Here is a 24,635-nt window from a genome sequence, read left to right on the forward strand (position 1 = left end):
TAAGATTTTGCATGCTGCAACTAAGGGTTCGCATGCCACAACTAAGGAGCCCTCGAGCCACAACTAAGGAGCCCACCTGCTGCAACTAAGACCTGATGCAACCAAATAGATAAATAAATAAACAAACAAATATATAAAAAAAGAAAAGATTGGGGCTGGAGGTACAGTTTAAAAAAAATAAAATGAAAGAATCAAGAATTTGTCCTTCTTGGGAATTCCCTGGTGGCCCAGTGGTTAGGACTCTGTACTTCCACTGCAGAGGGTGCAGGTTCCAGGAACTAGGATTCTGCAAGCCGCACGTGGTGTGGCAAAAAAATTAAAAAAGAATTTATCCTTCTTTATGTCTTCATCACTAGGTAAACAAATAGTAAATGAGGGAAAACCTCTCTCATAAAAGTATTCCTTCTGACAAATGAAAAAGACATGATATCTTAGTCAGTTAGGACTGCTATAACCAATTACCTTAGACTGAGTGGTTTAAACAACAAACATTTATTTCTCACAGTTCTGGAGGCTGGAAGTCTGAGATCAGGGTGCCGGCAGAGTCAGGTTTTGGTGAGGGCCCCCTTCTGGGTTGCAGACTTCTCTTTGTATCATCGCATGGTGAAAAGAGCAGAGAGAGGAAGCAAACCCTCTTGTGACTCTTACAGTTCTATGCATGAGGGCTTCACCCTTATTACTGCATCTAATTCTAATTACGTCCCAAAGACCCAACCTTCTAATACCATCACATTGAGCAATAGGGTTTCAACATATGAATTTGGCGGGGGGGACACAAACATTCAGCCCATAACAAATGATAAATGAGAATTTCAACATTTTGCAATCACCTGTGAATAATGGATCTAAAGCACTTAGCATTATTGCTTGTCAATGGCATAAACAGAGATATTACATATTTCCTAATGAAAAAGCATATACCAACCATCATCTAATCTTGCCAAAGTGATCATACATGAGTCCAATCAATCCTCTGGATCCAGGTGCCAATTTGAACAAAGTACAGAGGACAGGGACAGTGGAACATGTTGAACTGTACCATGAGGATGCAGTCAGTAAAACCCAGACCAGGGGACATTATTCAGGTCAAATAGCCCTGGTTCTTCAACAGATTAATTGTAAGAAAAAGGGGAGGGGGAATGAGAAAAATGTGTAATTAAATTATATTATTAAAAACAAACAAAAAGATACATGCACTCCAATGTTTATTGCAACACTATTTACAGTAGCCAGGACATGGAAGCAACCTAAATGTCCATCAACAGATGAATGGATAAAGAAGATGTGGCACATATATACAATGGAATATTACTCAGCCATAAAAAAAGAACAAAATAATGCCCTTTGCAGCAACATGGATGGACCTAGAGATTGTCATACTGAGTGAAGTAAGTCAGATACAGAAAGACAAATATCATATGATATTGCTTATATGTGGTATCTAAAAAGAAGGGTACAAATGCACTTAGTTACAAAACAGAAGTAGAATCACGGATGTAGAAAACAAACTTATGGTTACCAGGGGTCGTGGGGAGGGATAAATTGGGGGATTGGGATTGACATATAGACACTACTATATGTAAAATAGATAACTAATAAGAACCCGTTGTACAGCACAGGGAACTCTACTCAATACTCTGTAATGGCCTAAATGAGAAAAGAGTTAAAAAAAAGAGTGGCTATATGTATATGTATAACTGAATCACTTTGCTGTACACCTGAAACTAACACAACATTGTAAATCAACTATGCTCCAATAAAAACATAAAACAAACAAACAAACAAACCCAGGAAAGACTGAAAAAAAAAAGAGGCAAGACCAAAAAAAAAAAAAAAACCAAAAGCAAGACTAAACTGTAGTGTCTAGGGAAGCATACTTGGGTGGTCAAACTACAAGACAATGCAAGGAAGTTGTTATTATCGTTTAAATATAAATTTATTTATTTATTTATTTTTGGCTGTGTTGGGTCTTCATTGCTGTGCATGGGCTTTCTCTAGCTGCAGTGAGTAGGGGCTACTCTTCATTGCAGTGTGCGGGCTTCTCATTGTGGTGGCTTCATTTGTTGCGGAGAACGAGCTCTAGGCGCGTGGGCTTCAGTAGTTGTGATGTGCAGGCTTCAGTAGTTGTGGCATACGGGCTCAGTAGTTGTGGCTTGCGGGCTCTAGAGCTCAGGCTCAGTAGTTATGGCGCACGGGCTTTGTTGCTCTGTGGCATGTGGGATCTTCCTGGACCAGGGATCAAACCCGTGTCCCCTTCATTGGCAGGCAGATTCTTAACCACTGCGCCACCAGGGAAGTCCCGGAGGTTATTATTATGAAAGTGAGGATGGTGGTTATCTTTCGGGAAAAGAGAGGTTTCTGGAATGGATGGAGAACTTTTATTTCTTGTTCTGGGTGATAGTTATGATGATGTTCACTTATAATGATACATTAAGCTATTTTTAAAAAGTAAATTGGAGTGCCTGGGGTATAAATCTTGAGTGGAGTGGCACATGGGTCTGCTGTTTCCTGAGCCTTATTATCTGGCCTTTCCGTTCTTTATTGATGCTATTCAGGACCATCCGATAAAACTCCTTCAGAGTCAGTTTTGCTGCTTGCAACCAAAGAACACTAATTGATTCAAGTGGCTTTGGAAAGTTACCACTCGCAGTAAGGTGGATATAGACAACTTTTTGGAGAAGTTTTGCTATGAAGAGAAATGGACTGATAGCTAGAAAAGCATTGGGGTCAAAGGATTTTTTTTTTTAATGATGGAAGATATTACATCATGTTTATACACTGATGGGAAGAACTGATGATGCTGCAGGAGAGAGTAGAGGACAAATACTGGAGCAAACTCCTTGTGTGTGAGAAAGGGAATACAGTCCATCGAATGTGTAAGAGGACTGGTCTTAGGTAGGCACACCCTGATTCACCCGGATTAACGAAAGACAAGGAAGACTATATGGGCAAAGATATAAGCAGGTTGGTAAACTGTTGATGGAGGTTCTTTTTTGGAAGCATCTATCAATTAAGAACAAAGGACATCATTGAGAGTGAGGAGGAAGAAGGGGTATTGGAAGTTTAAAGGAGGGAAGAATATACATGTAACTGAATGGAGAGTGAGATTTGGGGGAAATAGTAGGGTGGAGAGGGCAGGCCTAAGAGTCTACTTCAGTTGTCATGAATTTTGGGTAATGCCAGGCATCATAATTGCATTTAGCTGCTAAGCTGCAGGTACGGAGTAGGCAGAGAATTGATATAATAGCCATTTGGATTCTGCCAGATAAATCTGGCAAAGACAGAAAGGGGCCAGGGTGCTGAGAAGAGTTCGAGGAACTGAGAGGCCAGGGCATTGGAAAGATTACCTACATGGATATTGAAATCATCAAAAATTATTCCAGGAGTAATGTTGGGAGAGACAGAGAATTAAAGGCTAAATCTCAGAATGAGGTCCAGCAACCTGGAGATCTTACACTTGACCTCCACAAGGAAAACTTGTGGGTGATAGCATACTTATCAAATGAGCTGGTGGTTTTAGTGAGGCAATAATTGCCTAAAGTGTTAATGAGAAATAAGTAGGCTATCCACCCCATTTCCAGGTTCTGCTGTATATGGCATGTGGAGGAGAAAGCAGTCATCAATTGACAGGGCTGCAGGGGAAAGATGTATGCGTAGGGGAGAGCCAGATTTCTCAGAGCAAGGAGATGAAAGGAATTCATCACTTGAGGGCAAACAAGATTTTACTAATAATAGATTCCAGGCTCAGAAGTTACGCGACTTGCTCAGGGTTACACATGTAGTGAGAACAGCTGAGGAAATCCAATGCTTTTTCTACTACAGTGAACAGCTTATGTTTTTTATCTGACGTAATAGCCATATACGAGAAAAGGAACCACAAAGATCAGAAAAAAAGGATCAGAAAACGCGAAGCCGCAGGACGCCAGCCAATCCCCGCAATCACGAGGAACTTCGCCAGCCCCGCAATGCCTTGTGGGTCTTGTATGTTCTCTGGGGGTCTTAACCGGAAAAGACCGAGGCAAGGGTGCATTGCATGGCGGGAGACACAGTCCTCTAAAGAAGCCCCTCCTCCACCGGAAGCCGGGCGGGGCCGGCGCAAACCGCTCTTCCGGAAGCGCGGGACGCTTGGTTTGTGGTGACTTCGCTTAGGCCGCTGTGTCGTACTACCGTTAGAGGCTCTGTTTCCCTGAGACTTTGGAGTCTCAGGCCATTTGAGGCATTTGAGGCCATTTGAGGCGAAATGTTTCAGGTCAAGAGAGGATCAGGCGGTGGCAATGGAGGGGCCGCCGCCATCTCAGGCTGCCCGTAGGGAAAAAACCTGAGGGGCCCTCGCAGTCGTTGGAGCCTGCGCTTTCTCCCTTTGCCGGGCCCTGCCTACTGCGAAGATGAGTTCGGCCTGGTTCCCTTCTTTCGAGAAGGAGCATCTCTGGATGTATCTGCAGGCGCTCGGCTTCGAGCCGGGCTCGGCGACCGTAGCCGGTGGAAAGATCGTGTCGCACACGCACCTCGGAGTGTAAGGAGGCCGGGGCCGGCGGGGCGGGGGAGTCTGAGCCTGGCCGTGCTGGCGTGACCCGCCTTGTTGCGGACCTCGTAGGTTGATGAATTAAGTAGTCGGTTACTGGGGCCCGGCACTGGCTGCAAAGTTCCTACTTCCAGTGGCAGCCAGCCTGGTGGCAGGAGACTGTCTGTTACGGGACCTTGCCGGGAGCGCTTTGTAGGGGAGTAGAGTTTGCAGTTGGGGCGAAACTGAAGGGGCGGCTTATTCCTGCTTTGGTAGTGAAGCTGGGTGGTCTGTGAAGTCGAGGGAGAGGTGGCGGTTTGGTAACGGAGGGACTCGGGAACGCCTTCCGTAAGGTGCAAACGCCTTTAGGACTCGAGGGAGACTTTCAAGGTAGTTGATCTTTGGTTTATAATTTTCACTAACTGAAATAGCAGGCTGAAGCCTGCCACAGTTAGCAAAAAACTAGTAGAGAGTGGTATTCAGATGAAAAGTAAAAAAAAGCCCCTTCCTGCTTTGCTACAGATGTTACAGATCTCATCATAAAACTTAATGCTTGGGCTTCCCTGGTGGCGCAGTGGTTGAGAGTCCGCTTGCCGATGCAGGAGACACGGGTTCGTGCCCCTGTCCGGGAGGATCCCACATGCCGCGGAGCGGCTGGGCCCGTGAGCCATGGCCGCTGAGCTTGCGCGTCCGGAGCCTGTGCTCCGCTACGGGAGAGGCCACAACAGCGAGAGGTCTGCGTACCGCAAAAAACCAAAACAAAACAAACCAAAAACCTTAATGCTTTGTTTATATTTCTATGTCTTATTAACTTTAGACAGTCTCTATTATCTTGCCCACTATAGGCCAAGGAAAATTTGGGATACATAGGCTATCTCCTGTGCTCAATCTTCTTGAATTTTGTAATTACGTTATTTCCGTTTTTCTTGTGGCAGTATTTAAATAATGTGCTTAGACCTCTGTTTCTTGATGTATCAATCTCAAAAGTATCTCTGGATTCCCCACGATGTAATTTTACAGTGAAGGCCGCTATTCTTTATACGATAATTAGCGCACCTACACTTACCTACACTCTGCCTTCTCCCTCTTGACTTTTTTCAGCTGTATTAGAACTGTTTTACTGTCAAGGTTTAGAGCTGTAATTAAGTTTTGTTTGGTAACTGTTTGGAAGTTACTACTATTTACATGTAGAAAGGTTTTGTCTAGAAGTCTAGTCTAAAAATTGACAACCAGTGGGTAGCATTTATCAGGTTATGATTATGTATTAATAAATGTGCCACCTATCTCACATGATTTGATGCCCCACCGTATGGCAGAGAAACTTAAAGCTTCTCCCAGGCCTCCACTGAGGTTGGTTCCCATTGCCACTGCATCCTCTCTATTGTTTTGACAATCTTAGTTTTTCTCTGCTCTGGCTTATTCAATTGCAGTCTTCTTTCTGCCTTTGAAAATTAAATAAAATCTGTCAAGTTCTGGTTCAGTGATGACAGTTTTTTTTTTTAACATTGTTGTAGATTCACCCCCCCATGTCTTTAGAGTTGTCTCAGTTGGTTAGTGGGAGGGATATACTAAAACATGTCCCCTTTAAAATGCTTTAAGCATGAATGTGGCATCAAATTTACTTCAAAATTTAAAAAAATTTTTGATTCACTTATGTTTACATATGTTAGAATTCATTCTTTTTGGTGTGCAGTTCTATGTGTTTCTAGTTTCTGTGAGCATGTTAATTGTGTAGCCACTTTTCTTATAAAGTTAAATGTACATTTAACATATGATCCAGCAATTCCATTCCTAGGCATTTGCCCCAAAGATTTGCATTTTGGAAAAATCATTCTGGTTGCATTACAGAAAATGGATTAGAGGGGGAGTCAGGGCTTTGCAGTTAGGTAGACCTAAACTAAGGAGTCAGTGGGAATGGAAAGGAAAGGTGATTCATTCATTTGTGGGGTTTTTTTGTTTGTTTTTTGTTTGTTTGTTTTTTTGCTTGGAAGGTGATTCGCTTTTATTTATTTTGCCAGTGAATGTGTGAGAGCAACAGTATACATACTTTTGTCATCTATTTAGGAAAAATTTTTAAAGCTGAAGGATAATGTCAAGCCATATTCACTATGAGATATAAACCTAAACAAAATTTCTATTCCAAGGAAAAAAAAATCCAGTCTTCCCAAAGGAAAACTTTGTCTGCTTTCCTTACAGTGAAATGCAAGTATTGCTGAAAACCAGTTTTTAATCCTCCACTTGATACACAGCCTGAAGTGTAATTAGCTAAGTTTACAAGAGGAGGTTATTTTGTTAGGGTCCAAGATGTGTCTTTATCACACAGCAATGTGTTTATTTATTTATTTATTTTTGGCTGCGTTGGGTCTTTGTTGCTGCATGCAGGCTTTCTCTAGTTGCGGCGAGCGGGGGCTACTCTTCGTTGCGGTGTGCGGGCGTCTCATTGCAGTGGCCTCTCTTGTTGCAGAGCATGGGCTCTAGGCACGCGGGCTTCAGTAGTTGTGGTGCATGGGCTCAGTAGTTGTGGCTCGTGGGCTCTAGAGCGCAGGCTCAGTAGTTGTGGTGCACAGGCTTAGTTGCTCCGCGGCATGTGGGATCTTCCTGGACCAGGGATCGAACCCGTGTCCCCTGCATTGGCAGGTGGATTCTTAACCACTGTGCCACCAGGGAAGTCCCGCAGTGTGCTTTTTACAAGCAGACTTGTGGACCATGACTAAAGGACATGTACAGATTCCAGTTCAATACATGGCAAGGCATTTAAGGGGCTGCCAATAGAGCTGACTTTTTGATTATTCTAGAAAGTAGAGACTCATCAACGAACACAGTAATCCCACTCTGCAAAGCTGGAGGCTGGCTAAAAGGAGCATTCCCACCAGACTTTCTGTGCCATAGCAAAGGAGATGCACAGTCTGTGGCTGGGTACACTAAGACATTGTTTGACCTACTGTACAACTGTGCACTTCATAACAGGGTAAAATTACAGTAGTAAATTGTCTAACATTTTTCTGAGGTTATATTCCATAAGCTTAAAATTCAGATGTACTTATTTAAAGCATTCAAAACATTGGGCTCTAAGAATGTTTATGCATAAGGTTAATATCTGCCCTATAGAGATTTATGTATTTCTGCACAAATACCTCCAGTTTATCTGAACGCATCTGTTTTGGACCAGCAGCTCCTGGCAGTGGGAGAGGTGGGTTTCCAGAAATCAGCACAGGTGCATTTGGTAAAAGTTTGTCAGGGACCAGGCCCATCCCAGGATGAGGTAAGTAGGGATTGAAAGCCATGGCAGGATTAGCTGCCAGGGATGGAGTCACAGGAAAAGAAGTAAGTGATGACATTTGAGCATTTTGGAGCATAAACTGCATCTGCTGGGTGAACATGGCTGCAGCAGTCTTTTGTTGAATCAGATTGTTCCCTCCATTAATTTCCAGCTGCATTTTTAAATGTGGAGGAGGGTGAAAGTACTTGCAGTTGTCTCTAGCACACCGACCCTTAAGGTCATAAGCAGAACCCTCCATGGAATCAGCCCAGGCTCTACTAGGCCTTCAGTTGCCCGGAGCAAAGCAGAAGGCACTCTCAGCCCCCATTCATTTGTTTATTCAACAGATATTAATTGAACACAGTATTGGACCTGGGTATACAGTGGTGAACAGAGCAAACGTAAACTTTTCCCTTATAAAATTTCAGTCCAGTGGGTGAGCAAACCTTTAACAAGTATCTTTTTAAAAATTAGAAGTGTTGAAGAGAACAGGATACTGTATGAAAAAAATAGCAGGTTTGAGAGGTGATAAGGAGGTAGGAACTTCATTTGTATTTGTTGAGGAAACATTCCAAGGATAAAAGAGTTGTTTGACAAAAGGATAAGCATGGGAATTTTAATGTTAACTCTTTTTTTTCCAACTCAAAGCTTATTTCAGGAAAATAGCTTTATGTGTTCATGGGAGTACTCAGATCTATTTGTCATGTCATCTGTATTATGAGGATAATCAAACTGCTTTCTCATGTTGTTGGGATTAGATAAAATACTTCATGTTAAAGCTGCAAGCACAGCTATTAACTTCATATGATTGTGGTGAAGATTAGATGAGGTGCTGCTTGTAAAAGGCTTAATTAAAATAATATCTGATAAATAATAAACTCAATAAATATTTAGCTGTTTTTATTGTCAGAAAATGTTGGTGGGTATCATCATTTTCACCATATCTGAGGCCATAGTTTTCTCTCTACCTAATTAGGCTTTCCTTTTCTTTTTGTAGAATGTTTTCATTGCAGTAAAGCCAAGTTCTACTAGTTTTCTTCTAATTGATCTATATTTTCAGAATGAAAACAAAAACTTGTATGTGTTTAATTGTTTATAAATATATACATGAATCAGAATAATTAATTTGCCTTGACCTCTTGAACAGAATGAAAAATATTAATGGGTCAGACTCTTACACAGCTTTTGATGATGCTTAGTTTTATTAACCTTTTTCTTTTTTCTTTTTTTTTTCTGCTTCTGTTTCTTTTTAAACCATTAGGAACATGTTTGACAAGTTGAACCGTGATGCCTTTCAGATAGTTTCTTATTTTTTGTTTCAAACGCTTGACCAGTCTCTCACTAAAGAAGTTTTCAAGTGAGTAAAAGTTATTTCATTTTCTTTTTGTAGGGGATTTAAAAAGGGATTATGACTTTATATAAGCCAGAATTTCAACTTTGGACTTCAGCTATTATTTTGAATGGATGTTATAGAAATTAGGCTTGAGTCTTACAAATATAGTACTTAACCTTTATAAATCTGAGTGATTTTTTTGTAAAATTATTGTAAATTAAAATAAAAATATAAAAATGTGATTATTCACTAGCCTTGGTTCTAAGTTATTTTGCATGTGATTTGGGTTTCATCTATAAGAAAAAGTGTTCAAATTTGTTTTAATATTTATATTGTGTCCTCATCCTCTTATATAGTAAGTCCATTGTTTAGGGCATTGTTTTTATTTGTGATAATTTATTTTTAATATTTGCCTTCAATTAAAGTTATGAGTGATCAGGAGAACAAGTGTATTTGAAACATATTTTCGAAATCCCTATCATTAAGGTATAAGGCTTCCTCTGCTCAAATAAAAATAGATTTTTATATTTTTTTTCTAGATTATAAACAAAATACAGCTTACTTTAGCCAGTTCAGCAAATACAGAAAAAGTTAAAGAAGGAAGTAAAAATTATTCCTAAACCCAACTAGAGAATATCACTGTTGACATTCCAGCTTTTTTTCTTTGCATACTTAATTTTTTCTATGAATATAGCATGTAAGTTATGATATAGAAATACAAAAAAAATGGGGCCCTAATCAAATAATTGCCTCAGAATAAAAATTTAGACAAAACATTATAAGGAGAAAGCAATAGGCAGATTTTAAAGTTCATTATTTTTGACTAAAACTGAATTTTTAATAATTTCATATCTTGTTTGTCCACAAAACAGTAGCACCCCTGACTGTAATATAGGTTATCTCTAGCGGTCATGAACCCTTATGCCATTCTTTCTGTGCTTTTCATGTGTAACCATGTGTTTTTCTCTTTTTCCCCAGGCATTATTATCCTAATTTATTTATACTATCTTTATGCATTAGTCCAGTGAATTCATTGAGAGTGTTGTCTTCTTTAGCTGATTTTCAGTAATTTTAATAGTGATTCATCCCTATATTTAACTTATATATTCATTGATTATTTGCACTAAACTGAATTCAACCCTATAGATATTCATAAAGAAAAAGACCTAATTTCTTACAGGTTGGTATTTCTCTTTAGTTGAAATTTATGAACGTTAGCCTTGATTTAGCATTAATATTTCTAGTATAGGAGATAAGTTTGATGTTTTAAAATTTTGCTGAGTTTGCTTTTTTATTCATAATTCTAATTTTTATTTTTGTTTTAAAGACTTTGTTGGCCTCCATTTGACCAAAAAAGTGATACTGAATTCCGAAAACATTGCTGTGAATGGTTAAAAAAGATTTCTGTAAGTATTTTCTTTCTGAAAGATGCAAACGTTTATTAAGAGGTAATTTTTTTTCAGGCTTTATTGAGGTACATCAATGTTTTTAGAGGTGAAATCTTTTTAATGCTTTTATGCTAACAGTATAAGCAAGAAATACTAATCAGGATAATACTTTCTGGTGGTTTTTGGTTGGGATTCTGTATATTTCTGGTAAGCCAGCTTTGTTGGCTAAGTGCATTAGAAATAGATTTTTGAGTTCCTGGGAATTTATATCACAGTTTTTGTTTAAAGAAAAAAATTTTTTTTACCATAGATTATTTTAGCTTATGTCCCCAAATAGTATCAATAATTGTGGCTTTAAATTTTAATTGCTTTTTGTGACTGAGTCCACCAAGAGTTTAGAGGATTCAAAAATTCAACTTGTGGTTCAAATGGAATAATTCTGGTAAACCCTGTTAGGCTTCAGAACAGTATGATGTAAATATAAAGGTTGTTGTTGTTAAGGTCTTCAAATCATCTTGTTTCTTTTTTCCATAGGCTGAATGTGGAAGTAGCTTCCCTCAAGTTGTTGGTTCACTATTTCTTTCTCCTGGTGGTCCTAAGTTTATTCATCTGATGTATCACTTTGCAAGATTTGTTGCAATAAATTATATAAAAACCCATTCTAAAAGTAAGTTAAGCTTACAGTAGGAGTTTTTTTTGTTTTGATTCTTAAGTTTTTATTATTTTTTTATAATTTGTAAATCATTAAGAGATTTTAATAAAGTAAGATAAAAATATTACTTTACCTCAAAAGGCAAATGGTTAATATTTTATTGGAACTGTAGTTTGAAATCCTCTTATAATGAACATAGGTAGCAATACAGATTATTTTCTTATGTTCTAATACAGAGGTTGGGAAACATTTTCTGTGTAAGGCCTGACAGTAAATATTTTATACTTTGTGTACCACATAAGAGTGTCTGTCACATATACCTGTTTGTGAGGTTTTTTTAATTTTTATTTTAAAAATGTAGAAAGCAGTCCTAGCTTTCTGACCTCAGAAAAAGAGCCAGTGGGCCAGGTTAGACCTGCAGGTTATAGTTTGCCTATAATTCATTGTATTAAATGTTGTGTTGAATTTGTTAGAGATTTATTTTGGCTACTGGCAATGTGTTGGAATATTTTGGTTCACAATCGCTGTTTTAAAGGGATTTGATCTATTTGCTAAATTATAGAAACAAAATATTGGATTTTTCAGCTAAGACTTAAAAGAATGCTATTTGTAGCTTACTAAGTATGCTGCTCAGTTTAATTGAGTTATGCTCATAAAACATGGGAGGTAAAAGCTGGAAAAGTTGATGCAATAATATCCCATCTTCCAATTTCTAGAGACAACCATTGCTTACATTTTGGTTTGTTTTCTTTTAGGTGTTTTTGTTGTTTGTTTGTTTTTAATGCACATATATGTTTTAATTATTTTGAATAAATGATAGATTCTCATGATTCAAAAATCAGAAAGTGAAAAGTCTGTCTTCCATCTCTACTTAGTTTCCCTTCCCAGAAGCAACCATTGTAATGAATAATACTAGCAAATGTGTATATATTCTTTTTTTTAAACCCTAAATGGTGACATACATCTGGTTTTGAATCTTGTGTTTTTTATGCAACAGTGTATATTGGAGATCATCCCATGTCAGTTCATAGATCTTCCTTACTCTGTCTCTCTCTTAAGAACTGCATATTTGAATGGATGTGTCATAGTGTATTTAATCACACATTTGTTCTGAAATCAGTTCTGCTGACAGACAGTTGGCTTTGTTCCTAATCTTTTGCTATAAAAATAATGCTACAGTGACAAACTTTATACGTATATCATTTTGTGTATGTTCAAGTATATATTGTATGTGTGTGTGTGTATATATATATATATATGTATATATGCACCCAAACATATACCTTTTTTCCAGTTTATCTTCTGTGCATGATTTTTTAAAACATGTACATGTGATCTTGCTTTATAAGCATTTACATATTTTATTTAATTATTTTATTTATTTATTTATTTATTTATTTATTTATTTATTTTGCGGTATGTGGGCATCTCACTGTTGTGGCCTCTCCCATTGTGGGGCACAGGCTCCGGACACGCAGGCTCAGCAGCTATAGCTCACGGGCCCAGCTGCTCCGCGGCATGTGGGATCTTCCTGGACCGGGGCACAAGCCCGTGTCCCCCGCATCGGCAGGCGGACTCTCAACCACTGTGCCACCAGGGAAGCCCTACATATTTTAAATTTAATGTAACATAAGCATTTTACCAGCTTTTCTGTTAGATGATTTATTCCAGTTACATGTAACCCAAACTATTTTATATGAATTATGTGTATTTGGATTTAGCAAGAGTTTATTGTACATAAGGCTTTTAAGCATGGGTTGTCATTTCTCATTTAAAGCTGTTTCATTCAACATATTCAGTCTCTAGGTGACGTCTACATCCAGCGAACTCATCCCCTGTTAAATATTCAGGAGTTTTGGTTATTTCTTTGCGGGTGACCTAGGACCTGGATTTACAATGTTAAGTATGGTGTGGGGTCACTATTTTCCAGAATATCCATCTTTTTTGTATTGAGCCATCTTAAAGTAGGATTTATTACATTTTATTACAGGTGAAAACCTGGACTCTCAAATGTTTAGATGGATTGTTGTCAGGGTCTGCTTTGATCATTAGTAACACAGCCAAGAATTACTTGAGAAATAGAGATTGGTTTTATTTGGTTGTCTTGTCCTGTTGGTCTTACTAGGAAGAAAAGTATGCTGATGGCAGCAATGAAGGTGATGTGATCTCACCTCATCTCTTTTAATTGATTTTCTTCCTTTGTTGTTAAAAGATCAGTTGAGAAGTTGCTTATGTGTAATGATGTATTTGTTCACGGATGTATCATGCTGTGATAATAAGAATTACTTGGGGCACAAGGACTCTGAGAATTTTTAATTATGTAAAATAACTCAACTTCAGATATCCTTTTTTATTGCCTCCTTTAAAAATAGGTCATCCTTGCTTTTGCTGAAATTACTTGTATCTTTTTGTGTATGTGGCATGCCAGCTTTTAAGGAGTTGTTAGTTAAATGAGGTTGTTAATCTCTCAATAATCTCACATTTTTATATTTATTAGCTTGTAAGTCTAAGTTTTGTATATTTTATTTGTGTCCTGTGTAGATTCTTCTGTACATTTTACAGAGACATTTAACGTAAAGCCACAAGATTTGCACAAGTGCATTGCCAGATGCCATGTAGCACGTAACAGATTTTTACGAATTTTGCAAAGAGAAGATTGTGTTATCCGAAAATACCAGGAAAATGCACAGTAAGTAATACTTTGATAGTTAGAAAATGTAAATTCCTTTCTTTTTGCACAAATGTCATCAGTATCCTTTTTTTTTAACCCATTGGTGTATGCACTTTATTTTTTTAATTCCATCAGTATTTATTTATTTATTTATTTAATTTATTTTTGACTGCGTTGGGTCTTCGTTGCTGTGCGTGGGCTTTCTCTAGTCGTGGTGAGTGGGGGCTACTCTTCGTTGCGGTGTGCGGGCTTCTCATTGCGGTGGCTTCTCTTGTTGTGGAGCACGGGTTCTAGGCACGCGGGCTTCAGTAGTTGTGGCATGTGGGCTCAGTAGTTGTGGCACACGGGCTTAGTTGCTCCGCGGCATGTGGGGTCATCCCGGACCAGGGCTCGAACCCGTGTCCCCTCCACTGGCAGGCAGATTCTTAACCATTGTGCCACCAGGGAAGTCCCTCATCGGTATTCTCTCAATGGCAATAATTCATGTCTACCTCAAAACCCCCTTGCTGTTATCTTTCCATTTTAAAGCCTGATAACTTCTGAATAAAATGTTTTAAAACTTTAGGCATACTGTAAATGAAAGTTTAGAGAAAAGGAAGATATCATTTTAGTTCAAAAACTCAGTTTCTTTAGGTGCTTTTTTTTTTTAAACATGGAAATAAATTTTTTAAGCTGTAATTATAGTGCTCATTCTATTTTGTATCCTTTTTTCTCTTAATATTTCATTCTATAAATTTTTCCATATTGCCATAATGTATTACTTTTAATTTCTACTTAGTGTCTTAGTTGAAGAGGTATTCCATAGTTTCTTTAGCCATTTTATACTGTCTTATATATACATTTATCTATTCAGCACTTTTCTTTTTTGAGTTACTTCTATGTGCTGGATATTGGTTATACACTAGTCCTACAGCATTAAACAAGGCAAGCAAGGTTCTTACTCTCTAGACATAAGTTGTGTCCAGTTTTTTACGATTATAAACAACTATAGTAAGATAACTTTTTAAATGCTGTTATCTATTCCCAAAGCTACAAAATCCTTTGAAATCTCCTTAAAACTACAATGTTGCCTGTTTTAGGTAACATTTAAAATTATCCCCTAGGTATGTGAGATAAGGATAAGAGAGCAGCGTAGTCTTAAATGACTTCCAACATTTTTGCTTGAAGTCAGAGAGTATATGAGCCAAGAAGTCCTGGTCCATTTCAATAGCCGCCTATATGTTAGACCACTCCTGTAACTCTTAAAGGGAGTCTAGAGTCCCTTTATGACTGGCTGCTGGGTATATTTGAAGAGTAGTCCTCAGAGGCCTTGAGCAAAGATATGAAATGAGGGAAAATATCAAAGCGGGCTATACTAGTTAGTTGTAATAGATTTACAGTTGTCATTTTGTATGTTTTCTTGCAGATTATTGGTTAAACAAATACAAAGTTTGAGATCAGAATGTATAGGACAGCAAAACGAGATAAAAAAGTAAGTGACTTTTAGAGTTGAAAGTTCCTTGAGATACTAGTTGAGCCTCCTGCATGTTACCGGTAAGGAAACTGAGATTAGTTAAAATAACATATCAATAGCTAGTTGATAATAGGACAAGAACATAATTCTGATTCCTAGTCCAGTTCTTCTAATAAATTATGATAGCTTTGAGCTTGAATTTTATTTTTGCTTTCTTTTTTTGCGGTACGCGGGCCTCTCACTGTTGTGGCCTCTCCTGTTGCGGAGCACAGGCTCCGGACACGCAGGCTTAGCGGCCATGGCTCACGGGCCCAGCCGCTCCGCGGCACGCGGGATCTTCCCGGACGGGGGCACGAACCCGTGTCCTCTGCATTGGCAGGCGGACTCTCAACCACTGTGCCACCAGGGAAGCCCTATTTTTGCTTTTAATAGGTGGTTGTTAGCAGGTGGGTGTGCAGATTAATTAGCTCTTTGGATGGTAAATTACCATATTTTTTTATTGACTAATGGGATTATTTAATTTTTAAATAGAATGGAACCGTATGATGACCAAAGTAATATACAAGAGAAAATTCAAAAGGTGAGACTTTTTTTTTGAATTTTATTTTATTTATTTTTTATACAGCAGGTTCTTATGTATTTTATACATATAGTGTATATATGTCAATCCCAATCTCCCAGTTCATCGCACACCCCCCCATTCCCCCCTTGGTGTCCATATGTTTATTCTCTACATCTGTGTCTCTATTTCTGCCTTGCATACTGGTTCATGTGTACCATTTTTCTACATCCCACATATATGCATTAATGTATGATATTTGTTTTTCTCTTTCTGGCTTACTTCACTCTGTATAAGACAGTCTCTAGGTCCTTCCATGTCTCTACAAATGACCCAATTTCGTTCCTTTTTATGGCTGAGTAATACTCCATTGTACATGTGCACCACATCTTCTTTATCCATTCATCTGTTGATGGGCGTTTAGTTGCTTCCATGACCTGGCTATTGGAAATAATGCTACAGTGAACATTGGGGAGCATGTGTCTTTTTTTTTTTTTAATTTTTTTTATTAGTTTCTGCTTTATAACAAAGTGAATCAGTTATACATATACATCCCTCCCACCCTCCCTATCCCACCCCTCCAGGCGGTCACACAGCACCGAGCTGATCTCCCTGTGCTATGTGGCTGCTTCCCACTATCTATCTACCTTACGTTTGGTACTGTATATGTGTCCATGCCTCTCTCTCGCTTTGTCACAGCTTACCCTCCCCCCCCCCATATCCTCAAGTCCATTCTCAAGTAGGTCTGTGTCTTTATTCCTGTTTTACCCCTAGGTTCTTCATGACATTTTTTTCCTTATATTCCATATATATGTGTTAGCATACGGTATTTGTCTTTCTCTTTCTGACTTACTTCACTCTGTATGACAGACTCTAGGTCTATCCACCTCATTACAGATAGCTCAATTTCATTTCTTTTTATGGCTGAGTAATATTCCATTGTATATAGGTGCCACATCTTTATCCACTCATCCGATGATGGACACTTAGGTTGTTTCCATCTCCAGGCTATTGTGAATAGAGCTGCAATGAACATTTTGGTACATGTCTCTTTTTGAATTATGGTTTTCTCAGGGTATATGCCCAGTAGTGGGATTGCTGGGTCATATGGTAGTTCTATTTGTAGTTTTTTAAGGAACCTCCATACCGTTCTCCATAGTGGCTGTACCAATTCACATTCCCACCAGCAGTGCAAGAGTGTTCCCTTTTCTCCACACCCTCTCCAGCACTTATTGTTTATAGATTTTCTGATGATGCCCATTCTGACCGGTGTGAGATGATACTTCATTGTAGTTTTGATTTACATTTCTCTAATAATTAGTGGTGTTGAGCAGCTTTTCATGTGCCTTTTGGCCATCGGTATGTCTTCTTTGGAGAGATGTCTATTTAGGTCTTCTGCCCGTTTTTTAATTGGGTTGTTTGTTTTTTTAATATTGAGCTGCATGAGCTGTATATATATTTTGGAGATTAATCCTTTGTCCATTAATTCGTTTGCAAATATTTTCTCCCATTCTGAGGGTTGTCTTTTCGTCTTGTTTGTAGTTTCCTTTGCTGTGCAAAAGCTTTCAAGTTTCATTAGGTCCCATTTGTTTATTTTTGTTTTTATTTCCATTACTCTAGGAGTTGGGTCAGAAAAGATCTTGCTGTGGTTTATGTCAGAGTGTTCTTCCTGTTTTCCTCTAAGAGTTTTATAGTGTCTGGTCTTACATTTAGGTCTTTAATCCATTTTGAGTTTATTTTTGTGTATGGTATTAGGCAGTGTTCTAATTTCATTCTTTTATATGTAGCTGTCCAGTTTTCCCAGCACTGTTTATTGAAGAGACTGTCTTTTCTCCATTGTATATCCTTGCTTCCTTTGTCATAGATTAGTTGACCGTAGGTGAGTGGGTTTATCTATGGGCTTTCTATCCTGTTCCATTGATCGATATTTCTCTTTTTGTGCCAGTACCATATTGTCTTGATTACTGTAACTTTGTAGTATAGTCTGAAGTCAGGGAGCCTGATTCCTCCAGGTCCATTTTTCTTTCTTAAGTTTGCTTTGGCTATTCGGAGTCTTTTGTGTTTCCATACAAATTGTAAACTTTTTTGTTCTCATTCTGTGAAAAATGCTATTGGTAATTTAATAGGGATTGCATTGAATCTGTCAGTGACTTTGGGTAGTATAGTCATTTTCACAATGTTGATTCTTCCAATCCGAGAACATGGTGTATCTCTTCATCTGTTGGTATCATCTTTGATTTCTTTCATCAGTGTCTTAAAGTTCTCTGAGTACAGGTCTTCTACCTTCTTAGGTAGGTTTATTCCTTGGTATTTTATTCTTTTTGTTGCAGTGGTGAATGGGACTGTTTCCTTAATTTCTCTTTCTGAGAGACTTTTTTTTTTTTTTGCGGTACGCAGGCCTCTCGCTGTTGTGGCCTCTCCCATTGTGGAGCACAGGCTCCGGACGTGCAGGCTTAGTGGCCATGGCTCATGGGCCTAGCTGCTCTGCGGCATGTGGGATCTTCCCGGACCGGGGCACGAACCCGTGTCCCCTGCATCGGCAGGCGGACTCTCAACCACTGTGCCACCAGGGAAGCCCTTAATATCTCTTTCTGATCTTTTGTTGTTAGTGTGTAGAATATGCAAGAGATTTCTGTGCATTAATTTTGTATCCTGCAACTTTACCAAATTCATTGATTAGCTCTAGTAGTTTTCTGGTAGCATCTTTAGGATTTTCTGTGTGTAGTAGTATCATGTCATCTGCAAACAGTGACAGTTTTACTTCTTCTTTTCCAATTTGTATTCTTTTTATTTCTTTTTCTTCTCTGATTGCCGTGGCTAGGATTTCCAAAACTGTGTTGAATAATAGTTGCGAGAGGGGACCTCCTTGTCTTGTTCCTGATCTTAGAGGAAGTGCTTTCAGTTTTTCACCATTGAGAAAGATGTTTGCTGTGGGTTTGTCATATATGGTCTTTATTATGTTGAGGTAGGTTCCCTCTATGCCCACTTCTGGAGAGTTTTTATCATAAATCGGTGTTGAATTTTGTCAAAAGCATTTCTGCATCTATTGAGATGATCATATGGTTTTTATTCTTCAATTTGTTAATATGGTGTATCACATTGATTTGTGTATATTGAAGAATCCTTGCATCCCTGGGATAAATCCCACTTGATGTTGGTGTATATGATCTTTTTAACGTGTTACTGGAGTCTGTTTGGTAGTATTTTGCTGAGGATTTTTACATCTGTATTCATCAGTGATATTGCTCAGTAATTTTCTTTTTTTGTAGTATCTCTGTCTGGTTTTGGTATCAGGGTGATGGTGGCTTCATAGAATGAGTTGGGAGTGTTCTTTCCCTGCAGTTTTTTTGAAAGAGTTTGAGAAGGATGGGTGTTAGTTCTTCTCTAAATGTTTGGTAGAATTCACCTGTGAAGCCATCTGGTCCTGGACTTTTGTTGGAAGATTTTTTTTTTCTTTTTTTTTTTCCGTATGCGGGCCTCTCATTGTTGTGGCCTCTCCTGTTGCGGAGCACAGGCTCTGGATGCGCAGGCTCAGCAGCCATGGCTCACGGGCCCAGCGGCTCCGCGGGTTGTGGGATCTTCCTGGACCGGGGCATGAACCTGTGTCCCCTGCATCGGCGGGCGGATTCTCAACCACTGCACCACCAGGGAAGCCCCCTGTTGTGTCATTTAAAGCTTGTGTTTCCTTGTTAATTTTCTGTCTGGATGATCTGTCCATTTTATAATTGTTAGCGGTTGCCTTAATGTATTGAGGTGCTTCTGTGTTGGGTGTATATATATTTTTAATTGTTATGTCTTCTTGGTTGATCCCTTGATCATTATGTGGTGTCCTTCCTTGTCTCTTGTAAGATTCTTTATTTTAAAGTTTATTTTATCTGATAGGAGTATTGCTACTCCAGCTTTGTTTTGATTTCCATTTGCGTGGAATATCTTGTTTTCATCCCCTCACTTTCAGTCTGTATGTGTCCCTAGGTCTGAAGTGGGTCTCTTGTAGACAGCGTATATATGGGTCTTGTGTTTGTATCCATTTAGCAAGCCTGTGTCTTTTGGTTGGAGCATTTAATCCATTCAAATTTAAGGTAATTATCGATATGTATGCTCCTATTACCATTTTCTTAATTGTTTTTTGTTTGTTTTTGTAGTTCCTTTTCTCCTCTTGTGTTTCCCATTTAGAGAAGTTCCTTTAGCATTTGTTGTAGAGCTGGTTTGGTGGTGCTGAATTCTCATAGCTTTTGCTTGTCTGTAAAGCTTTTGATTTCTTCTTTGAATCTGAGTGAGATCCTTGCTGGGTAGAGTAATCTTGGTTGTAGGTTCTTCTTTTTCATAACTTTAAATATATCGTGCCACTCCCTTCTGGTTTGTAGAGTTTCTGCTGAGAAGTCAGGTGTTAACCTTATGGGAGTTCCCTTGTATGTTATTTGTTGTTTTTCTCTTGTTGCTTTTAATAATTTTTGTTTGTCTTTAATTTTTGTTAATTTCATTACTGTGTGTCTCGGCGTGTGTCTCGGCATGTTTCTTCTTGGGTTTATCCCTCCTGGGACTCTGCGCTTCCTGGACTTAGGTGGCTATTTCCTTTCCCGTGTTAGGGAAGTTTTCAACTATAATCTCCAAATATTTTCTCTGGTCCTTTCTCTCTCTCTTCTCCTTCTGGGACCCCTTTAATGTGAATGTTGCTGTGTTTAATGTTGTTCCAGAGGTCTCTTAGGCTGTCTATATTTCTTTTCATTCTTTTTTCTTTATTCTGTTCCACAGCAGTGATTTCCACCATTTTGTCCTCCAGGTCATTTATCCATTCTTCTGCCTCAGTTATTCTGCTATTGATTCCTTCTAGTATATTTTTCTTTTCACTTATTGTATTGTTCATCTCTGTTTGTTCTTTAATTCTTCTAGTTGTTTGCTCTTTAATTCTTCTAGGTCTTTGTTAAACATTTCTTGCACCTTCTCGATCTTTGCCTCCATTCTTTTTCCGAGGTCCTGGATCATCTTCACTGTCACTCTTCTGAATTCTTTTTCTGGAAGGTTGTCTATCTCCACTTCATTTAGTTGTTTTTCTGGGGTTTTGTCTTGTTCCTTCATCTGTTCCATCCTCTGCCTTTTCATTTTGTCTGTCTTTCTGTGAATGTGGTTTTTGTTTCACAGGCTGCAGGATTGTAGTTCTTTTTGCTTCTGCTGTCTGCCCTCTGGTGGATGAGGCTATTTAAGAGGCTTGTGGAAGCTTCCTGATGGGAGGGACTGGTCAAGACAACTTTTGAAGGGAGCAATTTAATCTTTCTTTTGTGTTATGCAGTGTTTACTTAATTGAACTCATATATCTCTCTTTGTAGCAGTGTTTTGTTTGTTTTTCTTCTTTTACTCATTATAAGTGATATATGTATAAAAGTATTAACGGGGTGCCTTTAAAAGACTTGAATATAATGGAAAAATTAGCTTATAATCTATCAGACTAAATATATACAAAAGTAGTTTTAAATTAACCAGTTTAAATTTGGTTAATTTAAAATCTTTCATGCCAGTAGGGAAAATTCAGCTTGATTCTAACTTAATCAGTAATATTTATCTAAATAAAATACATTACGTGAAGGCAGATGGTAAGTATGGAAGAACGATGAGAAGTCATGTTGAGGCTGACATGGCAGTAGAGAGGAATCTGGCAGATATAAATGATCTGAGGCTTTCAGAGGTTGGCTTTAACAAATGTGGGTAGGAGTGTTTTCTTAGACCTTTGTGTTTGGATGAAATCTCTCTGAAGCTCTTTGTTCTGATTCTATGGTCACCAAGCTGCTTTGGGATATTAATTTGGCTTTTTAGGCACTTTGTCACTGGAAAAGGTGCGTGCCCTCCTCAGGAAGTAATTATTCATTAATTCAGTGAATATTTATTGATCACCTGCCATTTGCTAGGCATTCTTCTAGATATTATGGACTAGAGCACTAAAGAAAACAGAGTCACTTCCTTTATGGAGCTTCCAGTTTAGTGAATATGAATATTCCTATTGCTGAATGTAGTATCTTTGATTGTAGGCTTAATAGGTTAGGTTGGTATGAAACCCGTTAAGAGTTTTCATAGCAGTCTCTCTTGAGTTTGGGTAATGTTCAGTTTTCCCTGAGTCCAGTCAACTTTGAGCCATTGAGAAGGTAAACTTTCTAGATTTGAAAAATCTGAGCACCAGATCCTGGATCTTCGTATGTTCACCAAGGAAATGCCATCCTATGAGATCTTTAGATGGCCAGCCAATGAGTCTTCCGTTGGGGAAACAACTTTACTTTGTACTGTGAGAAGACCCAGACACTAACACAAATATAATTAGTGTATTTCCCCTCCTCTTTCCCACTTACGTAAATTCTTTTGAGGCATAACATACATATAAAAATGTGCAAAAATCATAAGTGTGAAGCTTGACAAAATTCACAAAGTGGACACATCCATGTAACCAGCACCCAGTTAAAGAAACAGAATGTTACCATCACCCCAGGAGCATTGAGCCCTCTTTCTTTCATGACCATTTCCTTCCAAGAGTAAACACTATCCTCACTTCTTTTTTTTTTTTTTTTTGCGGTACACGGGCCTCTCACTGTTGTGGCCTCTCCCGTTGCGGAGCACAGTCTCCGGACGTGCAGGCTCAGCGGCCATGGCTCACTGGCCCAGCCGCTTGCTCCACAGCATGTGGGATCTTCCCAGACCAGGGCACGAACCTGCGTCCCCTGCATCGGCAGGCAGACTCAACCACTGCATCACCAGGGAAGCCCTGTTTGTTTTTTAAAAATTAATTTATTTTATTTATTTTTGGCTATATTGGGTCCTCATTGCTGCATGCAGGTTTTCTCTAGTTGCGGCGAGCGGGGGCTACTCTTCGTTGTGATGCGTGGGTGTGGGCTTCTCATTGCGATGGGTTCTCTAGTTGCGGAGCATGGGCTCTAGGCACACAGGCTTCAGTAGTTGTGGCATGTGGACTCAGTAGTTGTGCCTTGTGGCCTCCAGAGTGCAGGCTCAGTAGTTGTGGCGCATGGGCTGAGTTGCTCCGCGGCATGTGGCATCTTCCCGGACCAGGGATCGAACCTGTGTCCCCTGCAATGGCAGGCGGATTCTTAACCACTGCACCACCAGGGAAGCCCTATCCTCACTTCCTATGCTAAAGATTAGTTTTGCCCGTTCTTGAACTTTGTGTAAATGGGGAGTGTTATAGAATACATTCTTTTGTGTTCGACTTCTTTCACTCATGCTGTTTTATCCATGCTGTTGTATGTGTTCATTCTCATTGCTGTATAATGTTCTATTTTATGATGAAAGTATACTTTTTATTCAAGGTAGTTCTTCGGGTTGATTGCAGTTTTTGAGTATTACAAATAGGAGTGCTGTGAAATTCTTATATGTGAATTTAATAAACATAGGTTAATATATCGTTTCCAACATTTTAACTTTTTGAAACTTGAATAACTCTTAAAATTGATGTGTAATGTTTTCATTTTCTCCTGAAGATCTTTTATTTTCCCTGATGGCATCTCAGAATACAGGAAATGCTAATTGCATCTCTATAGTATAAGGTTTCTTAGATATGTTTTGCAAATCATAGTGGGCTGGATTCTCCTGAGAAATTCTTTAGTTTTAAAATGCCCTTGAAAGTAATAACAGTGCTTTTAGACTGTTAAAATAGTTAGTTTTCTTAACAGAAACCATTCCAGGAATACCTAATTTGTTCCTAGAAATGAGCATATATTTGTATTTTACATATCTTTATGTATAGATTATATATAGACTTTAATAATTTGTTTGTCTCTGTTTTCGAAGGTTCGGTCTTTGTGGGCTTCAGTGAATGAAACACTCATGGTTTTGGAAAAAGAGAGAGAAGTTGTTAGTTCAGTCCTTAGTGTTGTTAACCAATATACTTTAGATGGAACTAATGTTGCTATCAATATTCCAAGGCTCTTACTTGACAAAATTGAGAAACAAATGTGTCAGGTAAGCATTCGATAATTAAGGGAGCTTTGAGAAAACTCCCTTCACATAATTTTTTTATATATTGTATATTGTTTTTCTCACAATGTTTTTCTGCTGTTTTCAGAATTTACCTTTGTGAGTATATCTGGTAAATCTTTCATAAAGATGGGTACTGTTAAAGGTGTTTATATTCACATTTACCAACCTTTATTCATTGTCCATACGTTGTACGGTGCTACATCATATAGTGTAGAGAGTAGAAGGTACTTAGTAGGAAGATGATATGATACTTAGTTTTTTATAAATTCTCAAAGAGAGCACCAGTGATCTCCTGAATGCTAAATTTCTTTTTAAAAACTCTTCTTTCGTTTTTCATTCATCTTGATGCTATTAAATGTTTTAAAGTGTTTTCTTCCTTTATTTTTTGTGACCTCAGTGTCTTTGCCTTCCTGTGGTGTTTCAGACTGCTGTCTCCAGTTTTCCACTGGTTCCTTTTCCTCTAACTTTTAAATGAACATGTTCCCCATGGTTCCATTAATGGCCCCTTTTCTTTCCCACATTATAAATCCATCTGTATTTTCTTACCCAATTCCATGGCTTCATCAGCCTCCTGTACAATAATATTACCAGATTGGTATTTCCAGTCTCTCCCCTTCAACCCAAACTACATCAAATTATTTCCACTTGCTTATGGGACATTTCCATCTGAATAGCCTACGTTTTTTTTTTTCTTAGTAAACTTAAAATTTTTTGAGCATCTCCTATGTGCCAGGTATTATTATAGTGAAGGGGATGTAAAGATAAAATATTGTTGTGACCCTGAAGAGTTTTCACTTTAATAGGTAACATGTCAGGCACTTCAAATTCAGAGTACATAAAAATCA

The 24,635-nt window shown here is 38.4% G+C and overlaps 1 protein-coding gene across 3 annotated transcripts in view; it reads left to right on the top strand.

The window, feature by feature from the left end:
- The first annotated feature begins 4,114 nt into the window (after positions 1-4,114).
- HAUS6 (HAUS augmin like complex subunit 6) overlaps positions 4,115-24,635 on the top strand; it is a 45,065-nt gene continuing 24,544 nt past the window's right edge. Inside the window, exons 1-9 of one of the 3 annotated variants that reach the window (XM_082623328.1) lie at positions 4,424-4,513; positions 7,674-7,763; positions 9,022-9,117; positions 10,421-10,499; positions 11,016-11,148; positions 13,675-13,822; positions 15,210-15,275; positions 15,789-15,837; positions 23,602-23,772. In XM_082623328.1, the coding sequence (XP_082479454.1) occupies positions 7,759-7,763; positions 9,022-9,117; positions 10,421-10,499; positions 11,016-11,148; positions 13,675-13,822; positions 15,210-15,275; positions 15,789-15,837; positions 23,602-23,772 (747 nt within the window). In that variant the 5' untranslated portion in view covers positions 4,424-4,513; positions 7,674-7,758. Of the gene's footprint in view, positions 4,514-7,673; positions 7,764-9,021; positions 9,118-10,420; positions 10,500-11,015; positions 11,149-13,674; positions 13,823-15,209; positions 15,276-15,788; positions 15,838-23,601; positions 23,773-24,635 lie in introns of all 3 variants that reach the window. The other 2 variants (XM_082623326.1, XM_082623327.1) reach the window with 2 other exon arrangements.

This window comes from Mesoplodon mirus (assembly GCF_964341445.2).
Source record: "Mesoplodon mirus genome assembly, chromosome: 1".
Lineage (NCBI taxonomy): Eukaryota > Metazoa > Chordata > Mammalia > Artiodactyla > Ziphiidae > Mesoplodon > Mesoplodon mirus.